The sequence below is a fragment of the Humulus lupulus genome, chromosome 2, assembly GCF_963169125.1.
Source record: "Humulus lupulus chromosome 2, drHumLupu1.1, whole genome shotgun sequence".
Lineage (NCBI taxonomy): Eukaryota > Viridiplantae > Streptophyta > Magnoliopsida > Rosales > Cannabaceae > Humulus > Humulus lupulus.
This window is the reverse complement of record NC_084794.1, coordinates 175619110-175638731: the sequence shown is the minus strand read 5'-3', so window position 1 is coordinate 175638731 and position 19622 is coordinate 175619110. Positions and strand designations below refer to the sequence as shown.

The 19622-nt window shown below is 37.1% G+C and overlaps 1 protein-coding gene across 1 annotated transcript; it reads left to right on the top strand.

The window, feature by feature from the left end:
• The first annotated feature begins 15637 nt into the window (after positions 1-15637).
• LOC133814944 (uncharacterized) lies at positions 15638-16246 on the top strand. The gene is made up of 3 exons (XM_062247844.1): positions 15638-15655; positions 15749-15793; positions 15839-16246. The coding sequence occupies exons 1-3, from the start codon at positions 15638-15640 to the stop codon at positions 16244-16246; spliced, it is 471 nt and encodes a 156-aa protein (XP_062103828.1).
• Positions 16247-19622: the final 3376 nt, after the last annotated feature.

Here is a 19622-nt window from a genome sequence, read left to right as displayed (position 1 = left end):
TATGAGTAATACAAATAGAATAACAAGGAAACTAAAATTTAAGCAGATTCTTTTAATTTTTCTACCGTGTTTTGTCTACACGGTTTCCATTAATTGTGCTATGATGCTACAAAATGATTAAAAAATTAATAAAAATACACTTTTCATATCACTGGTAATACCGACAGAGATACTCAGGATTCCTGGCGTGGGGTATTCATTCTCCACTTAGTCGGTCCAGTTTGTACGTCCATGGACATACAATGATCTCGACTTGGAATGGAACTTCCCAGTTAGAGCCCAACACTCCAGCACCAGGATCTGAGGTGGCTATGAAGGTTCTTCATAACACCAAATCTCTGACCCCAAATTTTCTATCCTTCACTTTAGAGTTAAAATGTCTGGCTACTTTCTACTGGTAGGACATTACTCAAAGCTAAGAAGCTTCACAGAGCTCCTAGAGACTCTCAGAGTAAGGTGTGATTTGTGTACCTCAACTGGGAGAATGGCCTCGTACCCATAGGCCATGGAGAATGGTGAGTGGCTGGTAGAGGTCCTCTAGTGGTGCGGTTACTCCACAATGCCTCAGGCAGTTTCTTGGGCCATGCGCCTTTCTCTTGTTCCAGGCTTTTCTTCAAGGTGGCTTTAAGTGTCTTGTTGACTGCTTCCACCTGCCCGTTTGGCTACGAATGAGCTACGGAGGAGAATCTCTTCACAACTCCATGCCTCTAAGAGAAATCCGTGAACAACTCACTATCGAACTATAGGTCATTATCGAAGACTATCTTTCTCAGGAGCCTGTAGAGACAAACAATGTTCTTGATGACGAAGTCCAACGCCTTCTTGGAAGTGATGGTAGTGAGAGGTTCAGCCTCGACCCACTTTGTGAAGTAGTTGACCGCCACAATTACATATTTCACTCCCCATTTCCCGTGGGTAAGGACCCGATAAGGTCAATGCCCCAAACTGCGAAGGGCCAGGACATATCATCTAAGTGAGCTCATTGGTACTTGTCACACTTCTTGACTTAATCAATTGCATCACCATTCATAGTGGCCCAGAGTACCCTTTTCTCAAGATTTTCTTGACGAAGCTCTGCCCTCAGCATGGTCTCTGCAAAAGCTTTCATGTACTTCCCAGAGTATAAGGATTCTTGCTTAAACACACATCTGAGCAAGGGAAACGAATATCCTCGCCTGTACATCTTATTTTCCATGATCACATGTCGTGGGGCATGATAAAGCAGCTTCCGAGTTGCTTTCTTGTCTCGCAGTAACTCCCTTGAGATAAGGTACTTCACAATGGGCTCCATCCAGCCATCCTTGGGCTGGACCGCTTCTACCTCCTTGGGGGCTGAAATGCTCGAAGCAACCAAGTATTTAATGGGGACTATGTTGATTAACTCAACGTCCTCAGTGATAGCGAGCTTGGTCAAGGCATCAGCATTAGTACTTTGTCCTCAACCTCATTCTTGGAGGTATCGAATCCAAACCTCATGGCACTATCGATCCTGTGCCCTTCGGGGAATACCATGATCAGGTCCGCTTCGATTCCATTTTCATTGGAAGACCCGTCTACGTACAACTTCCATGTAGGCTTGACTACTAAGGCGTCCCCGAGTTTCTCATGGTTTCCCGTGCATTTGGCGATGAAATCTGTCAGTGCCTGTCCCTTGATGGCAGTCCTCCCAGATGACCTCGACTTCTGAAGGACATGCCGCAAGAGATGGTTAGTGAGGACCTTGATGGGATGCACCTGGAAATATGGCCTTAGCTTCCGAGAAGCCACCATTAGGCAAAAAGTTAACTTCTCCAGCGGGGTCGAGCCACTTCTATATTAAACCTTGTAAGGTAACTCTTCAATGACTCTCCTTGATGTTGTTTGACATTGGTCAAAGTCGAGGCTTCGGGCCTGACGCCTACCATGGATTTGAACTGCTTCTTAAACTCCTTTTCTAACTGATCCCAGGATGAGATCGAATGTCTTCCAAACTTTTCGAAGTAGTTTTTCGCTGGTTCCATCAGAATATCTGGGAATACCATACATCGGAGCTCATAACCAACATTGCTAGCTCGCATGATGGAATTGAATATGCTCATATGACTGTATGGGTCTGAGTTCCCATCAAATGGTGCTACATGGGGTATCCTAAACCCCTGTGGAAATGGAGTGTTGGAGATATGTGGGGCAAAAGGCTCGAGCTCCTCATCAGATTCTTTGGCCTTATCCTTGTTCCTTTCATCCTGAAGGAGCTTGAACGCCCTTTCGAGCTGGTCAATTCTCTCCTAGACCAAGTCCACTGGAGGCTGAGCCTGTACTTGGGGGAGCTGGTTATTGTTTATAAAAACTCAAGCTCCTTGTCCCAGTATAGGGTTATACTAATTTCTATATGCCGACTAATTTTTATTGTTCAAATGGTCACACAAATCAAGTTTTGTGGGATTGGCTTGCCCCCAATTATGGTTCAGGTGATCTCGAAGGTCAGGATGATTGCCCCAATTCCCAGTATTCCTGGGCTTGATATTATATATGCTTATAGACCGAGTGTAGTTAGAGCTCCCACTTCTAAAGCTAACATTTCTCTCTGGCTGAGGGGCTTGGTGGTTACGAAGTGGATCTTCCACTAGCCTCCTCGCTCCATTCGTTTGTGTTCTCGACACATGGCTTCCCTTCCGTTGGGGAGCCCTATGTTCTTGAGTCTCCTCCCTCTCACCCTCATGTCCAGGTCTAGCCTGACGGTTCTCATCTCGACTGCCACTGCGAGATGGCCTTTGTCATGTAGGCTCCCCTACCTGATTCCTTTGTGGAGCTGGTCATGGTGCCTCTCAGACTGGTGAGGGGTGTCTTATTGGAGAGGGTGGATGTCTTATAGGTGATGGTGGTGGCCTCTCATTGTTGGGCCTGGATGGTTTAGAATTGGCTCGGACAGGTTCCGGGTTATTTTTGGCAGTTTCAGGGTTATTCCCTATTCCTCTAGACACTTCTGCAGTCAGATTAGCAGTGGCCTCAGCTCGAGTATTTCTCTTAGGGAGTTCATCGCTAGGGTTTGCCCTAGGCCTCGGCTGAGCCTGTTGGACCCCTTGCTCAGCTCTCCTAGCGACTGTGCTTCCTCGAAGACGTCCTCTTGGCCTCCGGGGTGGTGCCTAGACCTCAACGGCCTGTCTGGCCAACTCTTCGTTGCGCCTTGGAGCTTCTGCCAATTGTTGGCAGAGTTGGCTATTTTCCAGTTCGATGATAGGAATGTACCTCTCTAGATTATAGTAGAGGTCTTAGTCAGGCCTTGGAGCAAGCTGTCCTTGGGAATCAGAGGATGCACTCCTTTTCTCTGGGTCGTGGTCAATGATGTGTTGCTTCCCAGGTCAGCGTGGGTAATCTTCTGTGCGAGGAGTTTCCTCCTCCGGTATTTGGGGCAATGGTCGCCCGGCCATTGGTAATTCAGGATGGTTTTTATTAAAATATCTAACGACTTGCTTAATGCTCTCAAGGAAAGCACCAAACTATTTTTATGCCAATTTTCGTCAACTTAAATTTGAAGAGAACTAAACACAGCATTAAGAAAATAAATCAGAACAATCAGGATTTTACGTGGTTCAGCAGTTAAAATCTGCCTAGTGCACGAGTCAATATTATTGAGTGGTGGTATTCTCTTAAAGCTTTTACAAAGAAATTTAGTAGAGTATTCTCATTACCAAATTGTGCGTATCCACAAATAAAATTCTCCAGTCTATTTATAGATTGGTTAACAAAATTTCTTCCCTTTTATTTCGGGAAGTTACAATTCAAATTTGAAATACATATAATTAAATATATTAATCGCGTAATATCTCATGATAATCAGGATTTATTATCAGATATCAACAAATCCCCAAAGAATAGGAATTTTCTAACAGCAACCGCATTCAAACTGGACTATCGACATCGAACATGCAATTTACACATTTTCGAGTCGACCAATCATCACGAGCTCGTCATTCTGGTTAGCCTCATCCTTAGCCAGCAATTTCATCGAGCTTAGCCCTTGGAGATCAACCATTTCAAGCTTGCAACAAAGGTTCGAATTGTTCTCATATACTTCGGAGAAGATCCATCCTTTCGAGTTTGATGCTTAAACTCGAACAGTCTTAGCTAGTGCTTGGTTGCCAATAGGAACCAATCAGGAAACATGTTAATTTATACAAGTGTTGAGCCCTTACTTAACATTTTCGAGCTTACACTTTATGAGCCTACATTTCGAGGCTCATTTATGACAATTTCGAAATTTGGGTGTAACATTAGTTATTTTTAATATTTAAATTATTTTCACTTTCAAAATAATAAAAAAAATTAAGATTAATCAAAATAATTAAACTTATATTTTTTTCCTTTACTTTTTTTAAAAAAAAAATTATATTTTAAATTGATGAAAATATATAAGCTTTTAATTATTTTAAATCAATTTTATTAATTTTTTTAATTAAACATCAATGTTTAATTTAAAATAGCTATTTTGATAAAGAATAAGAAAGAGAAAATAATTTAAAATTTAAAAAAATGATTAAAATCTTATATTTTTCCTTCACTTTCTTATTATTTATCAAAATAATAAAAAATATGTATAAAAGTGCAACATTTTAAAAATATTGAGTATATTTTCTGCCAAAAAAAATTGGGTATAAAAGTGTAACATTTTAAAGAAAATGAGTATATTTAACGCTAAAAAAATTGGGTATAAAAGTGCAACTTTTTGAAAATATTAACTATTTTAGCCGTCAAATACTCTATAATTTAATAAAATGATAGGTTTATATGATGATTAAATTATTATTTGTCAAAAAAATGATTTAATTATTAATTATTTTTTGGAGGGTAATTTAGGCATTTTTAAAAATTCGTTGACCAAATTGAATGAGAGGGTACCATTTTTAACTTATTTTCAAATTATAGAGTACTATATGGATATTATTCATGATACAGAGTATCAAAACTCAATTTTGCAAAAATACAGGGTACTGATGGGTATATTCCATAAATAATATAATTAATTAGAACAAATACCATATTTTTGGAGGATTCTCTGGTGCACCCTTTGGTGTTTTTGGCTTGAAAAGTATTTTCGTTGAATTTTTTTTATGACTGTGTATATTGTAGTTATTTAGAGCTTCCTGCAAATTTTTAGAAAATTCCAAATAATTTACAATGCTAAAAATAATGTTCAAACATGTTACTTTTCACGCGTATAAAAAAAACAGTCACACGTGCAACAAACTATTGGAACTTTGTTTTCTATACTGTAAATTATTCGAAATTTCTCAAAAAATTACACAATGCTCTAAATAACTACAATATACACGCGGTCATAAAAAAATTATGTCAAAAATATTTTTCGAGCCAAAAACTAGACGGGGTGCACTGGTGTACTCTTTTGGGGAGTGCCTAGGAGAACTACCCCATATTTTTGTAAGAAATATTTATATACCCAACAAAATCAACAACAAAAAAAGTCTCTTTATTTATCTTTGAGAAATTATAGGAAATGGTCCAAAATAAAATCATCAAGAAGTTAATGTCCTCATTTTTTAAATTGTAGATAAATGACCATTTTACATTGTTGATTACCTAAATTGCCATTTTTATAATTTATTTATTTATTTAGGACTGTATGACTTTAATATAGTGGTATATGTATATTAGTTTTGTTTAATTAGTTTTTATTTTAAAGTTATATTGATTTTTTAAGTTTTTTATAGGTTATTGGTATATTATTTTCTAATTAGTGTATATATTTTTTGTGGTATGGTATATAATTTTTTTTTTTGTGATATTTAATTTCTATTTTATTATACATAGTGGTAATATATAATTTTGTATCATGGTATATACATTTTAATGGTAGTATATAACTTTGTTAGCATAGTATATACATTTTTTAGTAATAATTTTGTAAGTTTTGATGGTATATTATTTTTCAACTCAGTATATATATTTTGTGGTATGGTATATCATTCAACAACTCATAAAAAACGAAAAAAAATCAAAATAACTTTAAAATAAAAACTAATTAAACAAAACTAATATACATATACCATAATATTATAATATTTAGAATAAAATAGTAATTTGTTAAAGGGTGTATTTGGTAATATGTGATATTAAATAGATGATTAGGCTATTTTATTACAAAATTAAAAATATGGACATTTACTTACTTTCACACAACATTAAGGGTCATTTTGCATCATGCTCCTTTATCTTTTTATATAGTTATTTATGAACAAATGTTGATTTTCTTAAAAAACAAGTTTTCTTGCTCCAAAACATTTTCCGTTTTCTTTCTTCCTAATCTTTTCACTTGAAGAAATTTTAAAGTTCCAATTAAAATAAACGAATGCACTCTCCTTAATTCCCTGTAAGTAGCAAGTATAAAGTTTTGAGATGAGAGGAAACAAAAACATCCAACGTTATTTTAAGAAAGAGTTGAAAGAAACTATGAAGAATGAAGTAATGAATTGAAATCAAAGTAAAGGCCAGGCTACTATTTATAAACAAAATAAGGAATGACACAGCATGAACCAATAAACAAAAAGCCTAGTCGACCCTCCCTCATGTAGCCTTGTGCTGCATCAAGTCATGATAAACTTTCGAATAAAAAATCAATAGGCCTCCACTTATTTTAAGATAGAGATAATCATGATTTTATCCTCCTGTACTAGAGTACAAGAATATTTTTGTTTTTCAACTTCTTTTTAAAATCAAAGTTCTTATGTAGCACCACGACAAAAAAAAAATTCTTATGTACCACAAGGGCACATTCTTATAGCTAAAGGTGCATCGTAGTATTCATTGGCAAATATTTGCGACTAAAACCAAACTTCCGACTAAATTTGTTAGTACCACTAAATACTATTAGTCACTCGTGAGTTATCTCAAATATATATATATATATATACATATATAAATATATTTATATATTTGAAACAAAACGAAAGATTCCATTAATTAAGGGTCAAACCTCATTAGTCTTGAAAGGTATACAACTAATAATATCAATATGTAAATAAGATGCAACTCATCACAAAACCTAAATCATCTCAACGTTTAACTCTGTCGCATTGTTGGGTCACTGGAATCTCTTTGCAGGAAACAGTGACAATGACCAGATATGACAAAGTGAATAAAACCTCACTACAAAAATAGTCTACAATACCACCATAATTGTGGGCTACAACCTCCCCCCTATAGATATTATGAAGGAAACTAAAATAAAACTAAACAAATCACCAAACAACAAAACTAAAAGAACGCACAAGAGCAGCACCCTACACTGAAGAATCACACCGAAGCGGACAATACTCCACCACCCTGATCCCATAAAGAAGGCAACCCGCCAAGAAAATGGAACATGTCGATCAGACTACCCCAAAATCAGCCACACCGCCAAAGAAACAAACTATGCCCTTCAAGAAAACCCCATTCCGTCAGTTCCCACGCACCCCAACTAGCAGATGCCCACATCCCATCAGATCCACCACCGTCCAACCTCACCACTTCCATCCTTCGTTGAACTGGATTCAGTCCCAACCCCCGATCACTTCAACAGAAAGCCCCTAAGGGAACATCAGGAAATAGTCATAATCTACACACACCAACCCCCAATGTCAAGAACTATCATCCTGTGCAAATCAAAAATCAACCAAATCGTCTCCCCCGACTAGAGAACCACGGGCTACCCACCATGTACGGCGATGACCATCCTAGCCGTGGAAGAAAATGAAACCAAATGTGAGGAAAACCATAGGTGGCGCTAGGATTAGGAAGAGAGAGTGTTTTCTTGTTGAGATTCTATTTCAAACCCCAATATATTAAAAATAGATTTTTAATTCAATTTATTATACATAATATTAAAAATCAATCGTTATATTACATTTACTGACATGATGATAATGATATTATCTAAATTAATCACAAAACATTTCATATTTAATGGATGACAAAGTTTCCTATGGATAAATAAAATATATTTATTCGTACCTGATCACCTCATCATTTGATCAACACTTGTACATATTTATCTCATATATATATATATATCATAGTTTATTTTTTTATATGTATCTTCTTGAAATTTACAAAGATATCCGATTCAAACCCAAGTACAAACGTTAAATTAATGGGTCAAAAGGTGTTCCATTTATGCAAACTATATAAAACTCCCCAATCGGCCAATCCTTCGCTTGGTTAAATTTGCCGTCCCCTTTTGTTTTTTACTTTGTTCTGTGATCATCTACCAATATATGGCCGTTAAAATTTAGTGCATCTAGCTAGTTTTGTGTTCTAGTTTATTTAAAGACCCGAGGACCAAACTATGTCTACTTGTACCATTTAAGAATATATATAAGCGATTACAATAAATTTATTATTTTCTACACCTCAATCATTTTTTTTTTAAATTATGTAAATATATTGCAATCGCTCCATATATATATATATATATATATATATATATAGTAACTGTAAGTTGCATAGGGCACATACCGTATATATTAAAAAAGTTATAAAAAAATTAATTTTATGTTAATATAAAGTTGTTTTGTTATTTGAAAGAAATGGATTCTTTGTTATTAATTTTTTTTAGGGTAGTTATCAATTTTATTTAAAACTTATATAAAAAAGTTAGTTTTATAAATGTGAAATTTTATTTATTATTTAGAAAATTTTGATCTATGTTTTTTTATTAAACTAGATAAAAAACTTATATGTTTTTTTAAAAAATTATCTAAGTTTAAATAATGTTTATATTTTATTTAATGATATTTGACAATAAAATAGTAATAAGTATAAAATTACAAATATGATCACTCTTTCTCACTTCTATGAAATATAAAAAATTATTGTATCAAATTTTTATCGAAACTCTATTATATTTTAGAGTAAGTATGATTTTTGCTCTTCGAACTATTACTACTACCACATTGTATCCCAAAAGCTTTTTAACTTTTAAAAATTCTCCCTAACTATTACAACTACCATAAATATATTACTTGTCCAAAATTCAGAAGATATGATTGGTAGTAATAATAGTTCGTGGGGGCACAATTCTATAATTGAATAATAATTCAGGGGACACAACTTTGCAGTAACGATACTTTAGGGGGTGCAAAAATGTTACGTGTCAATTCTTCACCACATCATGTTAACTCTTTTAGACATGGGGCATGATATATATAGTTCGAGGAGAATTTTTAACAACAACGAAAATTCGGGAAGCACGATTCAGTAGCGGTTATAGTTTGTGTTGGGGTTTGTGCCCTAAAGCGTATTTTTGTTTGAACAATTACTGTTAATTAATTAAAGTTAATATTTTGTACTTGTATTTGTATTTAATTATATATGTCATTTATCATGAAGATCCAATATTATTGATGTGGTCTAGAATTAAGTATATGTATAATGATATATATACAAGATGATTTAATTAAAGATAATAATATAAAAATTGTCCGTAATCTCTAAATAAAAAGGGAGCTTTATTTAATAAAAATTATGAGTATAGTGTATCTTCTGTTTAAGACAAAACAGTTTATCCAGACTATTAAGTGTAGCGACGCAAAGAGAAAGAGGTATTATATACAATATAGATTGTATTGGACAAGGACACGATGAAAGAAAGAACTTCTAATAATCTCTGCTAAAATATAAAAGTTCAACACTTATCAATCGATGGTCGTTTGAGACTTGACCTCAATCTTGAAGTGAGTAATGAACTCCTGTTTGTGCTTTTATGACTTTTGACTTATCGGGTAAGAATAAATATTCCTACGATCAAATTTATGATATCTTGAGTCATAGAACTACAAGTGGGTGGGAACATACTTCACAAATATGGAATTATCTCATTACTTAAATGAAAGCAAATTAGTTGTTCCTTTTAGTATTGATTTGTAGCTTGAACATAGAGCGCTTAGTTTCTGTTAGAGAACAGAAATTTCATTCTGTAATTAAATTTATAGAATAATGTTCATTAGAGGATTAATGGAACTAATTGATAAAAGCATAATTAGAGAGGTTAGCAGACATTAAGACCTAGCATTAATTGGTAACAACTAGCATATGGTCATAACTCATGCAATGTCTAAATCAATGGATGACTTTATAGTTATAACTTCTAATAATATAAGACTATATATTTTAGAGTTCAACTATGAATTTTAAGTGAAATAATTCATAGTTAATAAACTAACTAATAGAACTAAGAGTTAGTGAAATTAATTAAATTATTGGAGGTTAAAACTACAGGTCCATATTGTCCCCTACTAGCTCAATAATATAGAGGTATGATTTTTGTATTAAAAGGAGATAATTAAAAATAATAATGTATTGTTTTTAATCTCACAAATTAATATTATTTATGAAATAATATTTAAGCAAATAAAATTATATTACTAATTTTGTGAAATTGATTTTTTATTAAAAATTCTTTTAATCATTTTTAATTTGGAAGTATAATTGTATACTGCATAAAATAATATGATAAAAGCCAACCAAATAACATTTTATAGAGATAAAATGCCACAGGGTCCATAGCCCTGTAGTTAGCGCCAACCACAGTCCAAATGGATTGTGGCCCACGCATAGACCCAATGAGATTAGGGCTAGGTCTTTTGTCTATTGTTATATAAATAGAACATAACATCAAGAGAGAGAAAAAAAGACATCAAGTGCATTTCACGTTATTTGCCAAGAGAGAAAAATAAATAACTTTGTTCTCTCTGAATTGTAAGAAGAACACTCTCTCATATGTTGAGATTCAAAGTACGCTCTTGTGTATCCTACCAAATAGCATAGACGGGTGTCTCCTTCTCTTTGCGCGAGTCATAGTATAGAAGATGGTGGGCTAGGAGGCTAATATGTTATTTGATATACGCATGTTCTACATCTAGAATGTATTTGTAATTTTCTATTTTATTCATATTCATGTCGCATGAGAAAGATCTCATTCTAGTTATGGTTCTTAGAGTAATTCGTTCTTATGCTTTAATAATTGTTATTATCGCATTTAAATGTTATCACATGCTTAAATTGCTCTGTCAATCACATGATCAATAATTAATAATTTGAGGGGCAAAAATCATATTTATTCTTTTTAGGGGAATTAGCGGCAAAAGTACCCAATATTTTGCAAAACTTGTGAATTAATACCCAATCTTTTTTTTTGGTGGGAAAAGTGTCCAATGTCCACTTCCGCTGGTATCCGTCGATACCCAGCCCATTAAGTTCATTAAAAGCTGACCCTAGAACCACGTGTCAGTTCCTTATTGGCCCATTTGAAAATATTTTTTTTAAAATTAAATTTCAAATGTAAAAAATTATTAAAAAATAATTTAATCAGTAAAAAAAATATTAAAAATCAGTAAAAAAATTAAATTTATTTTTATAATAAGTTTTTAGAAAAATATTATTAAAAAATAATTTTAAAATCGGAACAAATTATCAAAAATCATTTAATAAATAAAAAAATTAAAATTTATTTTTATGATAAGTTTTTAGAAAAAAATTATTAAAAATTAATTTAAAATAGAAACAAACTATTAAAAAATTATATTGTTGACGCCGTTTTTCGTCAACTTAAAAATGAGAGCAATTAAACAAAAATATACTAGAGGAAATGAATAAAAAAGGACGAAAACAGGATCTTTTTACGTGGTTCAGCAATTAAAATCTGCCTAGTCCACGAGTCTATGTTATTAGCACTTGAGAGTTTTCTAGAAACTTTCAAAAAGTCGTTGCTCAGAATTTTCTCTCAAGAGATCAGTTTCTCTGTCCCTTACAGATGGAATTTCCTTTTCTATTTATAGAGAAGGTTTCAGAATTTGTTCCCACATATTTCGGGAAGATATTCTGTGAATCAGATAATATAATGCCAATTAATGCATTATTTGTTACGCTCATGATAATATCCCATAGAATGTGGGATTAATTAACTAATTACATCATATCCCTTAAACATAGGGATTTTACAACAATAAACACGTTCACACACAATCGACTAACTCAAATACTGGGATCATTATGCCTTCAAGACTATTTGTCTATCACGAGCTCGTCATCTTGCTATGCCTACACTCCCCGAAGCTTTCACCTTCGAGCTTACACTTCTCGAGCTCGAACCATCTTGTTTGAGGACAATAGTTGCATCAAGAAACTTATACAAGTGTAGAACCCTTGTTATCGTGAGTTGTGAGTCCAACTTATAAGCTCGAAGCGCCTTCGAGGTTACATACTCCTCGAGCTCACGAGGTCATCATTCATATTGAAACTGTCTTTGACTAATAGATCAAAAGATGGTCATGTTCATTTCGAGCTTACACCTAACGAGCCTAGATTCAAAATCATAATTCCCATATTCGAAATCTAGGTGTAACATTTTGCCCCCTCAAAAGTATCAGTTCGAATCCTATGAGAAGGAAACTTTTGAACTGCCCTCCTTGGAAACTGAGCTGTCTAATATACTCAAGAGTGGACACGCGTCAACTAGGGGTTGCTCAATTAGAGTACTCAAGTATTTTTGTACCATGCCCACGTCTATTCGTCTGCCAACTTTATGTTGCCATCACCACGTTTGTACTTGATCGTCTGATCAGATACCAAATCTGACCAATGGCTCAGATCAATTCGACCCTTGATCTCCCCGTAGGACACATATATATAACCGTGTCATCCTCTTCTGCTCCATTTTAACTCTTTAAGTTTCAGAAAGAAAAACCAGAGCCAAAGAATCCTCTTTCCTCTTTGCATGTTCTCCAAACCGGGAAAACAAAAATCCCTCGGCATTTTTGATTCCGTGAAAGCTTTCCTGTAACCACTCCTATGATCGTCAATTTCCCTGTATCCGCAAGCCACTGTGTGTAAGTCTCTGTTCTTGACCCCACATGTTCATATATATATATATATTTCGTGTTTATGTTGCATGTGAACATATTTACCAGTTTTGCACTAGAATATCTGTAGCAATTAGTAACTTCAACCATATTGTGTAGTCGATATCGCATAGACTTTGGGTTCAAAAAATTTCTGATATGATGGGTTTCAAACCCAGATTTAGTGTAAAGGATGCAAATGTAGCCTTTTATAGTTATTGTTTCATTACGAGTGATGTATCGTGTAGACCAAGAAATGGGGTACTGACTTAGGGTTTTAAATTGCACGTTTCCCAAAATTATCGCCTTACTGAGTAACTGTCAACTTTTTCCTTGAAAATCAGCGATTCTTAAAATGAATCCACTTTCCCCTTTTTCGCGTCAAATACATGTTCGAAGCTCGAATCTTAAAATGACTCGGGGGTTTCCTCGAGTTCGTCTCGTTCTTTCGAGATTCGATCTCGATCGAGCTTATTCTGTGATTTCGAGCCTTCAAGCTCGAATCACCTAGAATTTTATTATTTATTTCTTGTGAGCTTGGCCCTCACCCTTTTCTTTCTTGCTAGATGTCGCATAATCTTGAAAAACAGTGGGGGTTACTTCTCGCAATTCCTTATTCTCCGACAACTCCAAGCCCTGAATCGCCCTTCACTCGAAATCGGCGGCTAATTCACGAGCACAAAGTGAGGTGTGAGCAAGAAGATATTCGAACTCACTTCCGACGTCAAATCAACGACGTTGAGGAGAGGAAAAGGAAAAAACTTTGGGTCGCTATCTATCTAGACCCAGACCCCGAGCTTAGACCGATCCCCCTCGACCCTACACTCAAAGTAACTGTTGCCTTCAAGCCTGGTGATCTTGTATTCTCGCTGATGGGGGATTCATCAAACCCCCCATCCACTTCGCAACCGACTACCATTCCTACCTCATGGGAGGAATTTTTCGAGGCCGAGCATTACTAGAGTTCGGTTTCTTCATTAGGATAAATTTCTGACATCTTGGCTCATCACGGCCTAGGATTATCAGGCTCGCTGAGGTGTCGAGCTCCTACCTCCAACAAGTGAAGCTGCTACGCCCTGAGCGATGGTCGTCCTGACAATAAGCTTAAGCTCGCAGCCTGGAGTCGCAAGCATATGATGGCAGGGGCTCTATTTCCCTTGAAGTCCTTTTTTAAGGACTTTTTGGATTTTGTTAGGCTCGCACCCTTCCAACTCCATACCAATTCATACAGGGTCTTGCAGCCCTAAGGTCGCTATACCACGAATTGAAGTCGGATGGACCTTCGCCAAGAGAGATCCTGTATCTCTTTTGCCTGAAAAGCAACCCCTCCCGAGCACGGGGAGGAGATGGATTCTATTACCTATCGAGCTATCCCAAGGAGAATTAGATCTTTGAGGATATGCCCAACCATCCCCCCAACTTCAAGCTGGCATTCTTTTGAACAGACGGCCTGGCTCCTTCGAAGTTCTATTCATTTCAATGAATCCGTAAGTATATGACCTTTTTTCTTTTGATGCTCGATTGATGTTTAGGCTCGGACTAATTGTAATATATTCGATTCTTCAGCCAATTATCATCGTCCCACCCCCACAGACACAATGAAAGAGCACAAGGGGGCTCTGCTCTAGCTGTCCTACGGTAGGCGTTCCCTATCCTATCTTCTCCATAAAGATAAACTTCGAGCCCGCAACCTTCTGGAGAAGGATCAATCAATGGATGATGCCACCTACCGAAAATATACCATGTGGGAGCATGTACCACTCCACACTGACAAACTTCCTCCAAGACAGAGGTCAACGAGCTTGAGGGCCCGATCCCCAGCCCGTCGCCTCACGAGTCCGTGCTCGGGAAATTATGCGAACGACGAGGCTTTGAGCTCGAGTGACAAAGGTAAAGTCATTCTTAGCTCGGCCTTGTGGTCCCCTTCCCTGCTTCAATATAAACCCGACACCTTGATCCTATTCCCGAATTCTAGGAATAATTTCCACATATGGTCTTGGGTAGATGATAGGATTCATAAGTTCGATAGTTGGCTAGGGAAATACCAAACTATCTACCGTTTAAATGAAGTTTGGGATGGGGTAGCCATTCAATACGGAACAAATGACTATAGGGACCTTTTGAGGTTAACTTCCACATAAAGGGAAGGGACTCCCCCAGCCTCCTCTGAAGATAGGGGATTACTTGGTCACCGAGCACGAGCTCGGGGGAGAGTTCCAGTTAGTTTTCTTGTCACTTGAACCTTTGTTTACATTGAATGTTTGCTTCACATTTACTTTAGTATTTTAAGCTTGTATTCTAATGTGTGACTTGATTATGTAGGCGATATGGACTCTGACCTCGAAAACGTACTCAATAGCCGCTCGGGAGCCAAGCAAAGCGAACGCCCGAGGGCATAAAAAAAAAAGCAGGACGGCCTGCTAAAGTCCCCAAAAAGACTGAGGTGACTCCTCCTCCCCCAGGCCCCCAAGGCCCGAGCCAAGTTGTAACCTTAGACCCCCAGGTCGGGGTTCCTGTGGAAGGCGCTCCTTCCCTGCCTCTTGCTACTCAAGCCCTCCAGACGACCGTACCAATTCCGAAGAAGCCAGTTCCAACTCGGGAGCGCTTGCTGTCGATTTCTACTCATTCTGATGAGTATGTTATCGACAGTGTTGCGGGGACCCACGGAGCTACTGTTGGCTCGAACATTTTGTCTCGAGTGGGCCAAAGCTTCAACAATCTTGGGGCTCCTCAGTGGCAATTCCTAACCAACTCGCGAGATTCCAATGACCTTTATGACAAGGGTATCAATCTCATATCCTGGGTAATTTTTCTTTCTCTCTTGTTGTTATTTATTTGGGTTTTACTTGGTACTGACCCAATTTTTGTGTGTGTAGGCCCTTGCTGCCTTTGCTCAGCTAAATTACAAGCTGAACAATGAGGTTCATTTGAGCATGTCCTATTCTCAAGAGTCGAAAAATCTCTAGCTCAAGCTTGCTGATGAGTTTAAAGCTGCCAAGTCGAAGCTGGAGGCCGAGCTCGAAGAGAAGAACTCGAGAATCAAAGAGCTCGAGGAGGAGAACTCAAGGGTTAAGGAGCTTAAAAAGTTAAATGCTAAGCTCGAGGAGGAGAAAAAGGCCACCTTCGATATAATGGAGGGTGAAAAAGCTCGCCTCCTCGAAGAATTCAAGCAAAAGAAGGATCGAGCAGTGGACATGGCCATGTACAAGATCTGGGCCAACAATGTCGATCTTGATACAAGCTTCTTGGGTACCCTTGAGGACGAGCTCTTGGCTAAATGGCAAGCTCGGTTGGAGGCAAAGGAAGTTGAGGAGGAGGCTGAAAAGGCAAAGGAGATGCCAGATGCCGCCGGGGGGGACGCTCCAGCTTCCTAGAAGTGAGATCATGGGCTGCGTCCCATTAAAATTTTTGTAATAGTTGGACTTTGTTTTTTTTATATATATATGTATTCCCTCGGGGCAAAAACAATTTACAGCTCGTTTAAGAGTTACTTTTTGTTTATCCAAACTTGCATTTGATATTTTTAACTTTATGCTCGGCTTTACTTTAATATTTTTGCCTCACATTTCTTAGATAAAATATTTTGAGCAATTTATATTAAATTTTTCCTTTATGTCTGTTTATTCATACAAACATATGTTGGATTTAAGCTCGAGTATCGATGCATTCATGCACAGTTTGCTCGATATATCCATATCCGATCTCGTTATTTGTCAAGGTCGGATCTTACTTTTACCATGCACTCAAAATCACTTATGTGGCATGTAAGATAGGTAGTTTAGTTATATCTTGCTTTTTCTAGTCCCTTTTCCTCTTCCTCAAGTAGCTCCTTAAGGTTATGAGGTCGAAACTATATTTGCAAAATATTCCATCCTCGATCTTGACTTGCTCGAAGTAGGTTCATCTTTTTTCCAACTTTTTTGTCGATTAGTTTTAGTTGGTTTGTTCCGAACCTATTTAGGTCATGTTTGGTTCTTAATCCATACACTTTTATATTTTTAATCTAGTTATATCCAGATCAATTAGCTCCCGTATCTAGTCGTATCCAGACACTTATTTTTTAATAATCTGGTTACGTCCAAATTATCTTCGTTCGCGCATACACTTATAATCATGTAATGTCCAGACATTTGCTAGTTTTCGTGTATACTATATGTTCATGTTTGGTTAACCATCCAGACATTTTTATTTAATGTTATTTATTTTTTCAAACTTATGGTATTATTGTATACCCCTAATGCCCCCTTTATATCTTATGAGTGTGACCATAGGTTATTAAATTAAGAGAGTTTGCAAAAATACAACATATAAGAAAGAGAATGACTTTTGCTCAAAATTGAATACTTTACTAATAAAAATTTTGTTAAAACAAACAGGCTTGGTTACAATGAGACATCATTCCTACACTATTGATAGTAAGATCGTAGATGCTCGCCATTCCAATCGCGGTACCAAGTCTCTGTTTAATCTATCCAATTTATATACTCCAGGTCGAATAATGGACTCGATTCGGTAAGGTCCTTCCCAATTAAGTCCGAGTACCCCAGTAGCCAGGTCCCTTGTAGCTAGGAATACACGTCTCAATACTAAGTCTCCCAATCCGAACTTTCTATCCCAAACATTTTTATTGAAATATCGAGTAGCTCCCTGTTGATATGCCGCATTTTTCAGCTGAGCTTCATCTTGCCTTTCTTCAATAAGGTCTAGGCTTACTTCTAGTTGAGATTGGTTTGAGGTTTGGTCGTAAGCATTGCTTTGGATTGTGGGTTTGTCAACCTCAATTGGTAACATGGCCTCACACCTATATGCTAGGGAGAAAGGGGTATGCCCTGTCGAAGTGCGACCTATGGTTCAATATGCCCACAAAACTTGGGGTAACTCTTCGGGCCATTTTCCCTTAGCCTCTTCTAGTATCTTCTTCATAGAGCTCTTGAGGGTTTTATTTACTGCTTTGACCTGGCCGTTGGCTTAGGGATGGGCAACGGAGGAAAAGCTTTTTATTATTCCATTTTTTTCACAAAAATGGGTAAATATTTCACTGTCGAATTGAGTATCGTTATCTGATACTATCTTCCTAGGCATTCCGTATCGACAGATGATGTTTTTTACCACAAAGTCTAGGACTTTTTTTGAGGTAATCATTGCCAGGGGTTTGGCTTCGGTCCATTTTGTAAAATAATCAACCGCGACCACATCATACCTTACTCCACCTTTGCTGGTTGGCAATGAACCTATGAGATCGATTCCCCACACCGCAAATGGCCATGGGGAGGTCATCATGGTTAGCTCGGATGGCAGAGCTCGCGGAATTGTAGCGAATCACTGGCATTTATCACATTTCTTGACTTATTCGAATTCATCTACTTTGACAATAGGCCAGTAGTATCCTTGTCTTATAATTTTCTTTGATAGACTATGCCCCCCTAGTGTGGTCTCCACAAAATCCTACATGAATTTCTTCTAGGATTTTCTTTGCGTCGGGTGGAGTCACACATCGGAGTAGTGCCATAGAATATCCTCTCCGATATAACCTTCCTTCCACAATAGTGTATCTCATAATCTGATACATCAATTTTTGAGCCTTGTTCCGTTCTGCTGGGAGAATGTCGGTTTCGAGGTGATCCAGGTTGGTTCGGAGTCAATCATGCATACGTCTTCCTCTTCAGGCTCGCTGATACTGGGGGTTGATAGGAACTCCATTGGTACTACGTTTAGCGTGTCAGCCTCGTTGGATGTAGCGAGCCTAGCTAAGGCGTCCGCATTTGAGTTTTGTTCTCGGGGAACCTGATCTATGGTATAGAACTTGAAATGTTCGAGTGCAGCCTTAGATTTTTCTAAATATGCAGCCATTCTTATGCCTCAAGCTTGATATTCCCCTAGAATTTGGTTGACCACCAACTGCAAATCACTGTAGCAGTGTATGGCTTTTGCCTTGAGTTCTTTGGCTATTCAGAGTCCTGCCAATAAAGCTTCGTATTCAACCTTGTTATTAGATGCTTCGAAGCTGAACCTCAAGGCGGAGTGAAATTGATTTCCTGTTGGAGTGATTAATATGATCCCTGCCCTTGATCCATTTTCGTTGGAAGATCCGTCGATATAAAATTTCCACAGCTTGCGAGCTGGGGTTATAACTTCATCATTATATACTCTTGTACATTCCACGATGAAGTCTGCCAAGGCCTGCCCCTTTATGGTCGTTCTCGGATGATAAGTGATCTCGAACTGTCCGAGTTCAACAACCCATTTTAACAATCTACTCGAGGCCTTTGGTTTGGACAAGACTTGTTGTAGTGGTTGGTCAGTCAACACATGGATGGGGTGCGCTTGGAAGTAAGGTCAGAGTTTACGAGATAAATGGATTAGGCTGAGGGCTAGTTTTTCCATTAAAGGGTATCTCGATTCTGCCCACAATAACCTTTTGCTGACATAGTACACTGGTTTTTGTACGTTCTTATCTTCTTGGACGAGCACATCACTGATGGTGTGCTTGGTTGTAGCGAGATACAAGTATAAGACTTCTCCTATGATAGGTTTTGACAAGATCAGAGGTTTTGCGAGGTGTTACTTTAGGTCTTGGAATGCGGGCTCCCGTTCCTCTGTCCATTCGAATTTTTTGCCTCCTCTCAAAAAGTTGAAGAATGGAAGACAGCGGTCTGTAGATTTAGAAACAAACCTACTTAATGCCGCCATCCGTCCAGTTAAACTCTTGACATCTTTATGCTTTCAAGGGGATGGCATATCAATTAATGC

What these genes read in the sequence shown, in the direction of transcription:
- LOC133814944 (XM_062247844.1), top strand. An exon ending in ATTACAAGCTGAACAATGAG is followed by an intron (nt 15,794 to 15,838) that starts GTTCATTTGAGC and finishes AAAAATCTCTAG; the next exon opens with CTCAAGCTTGCTGATGAGTT.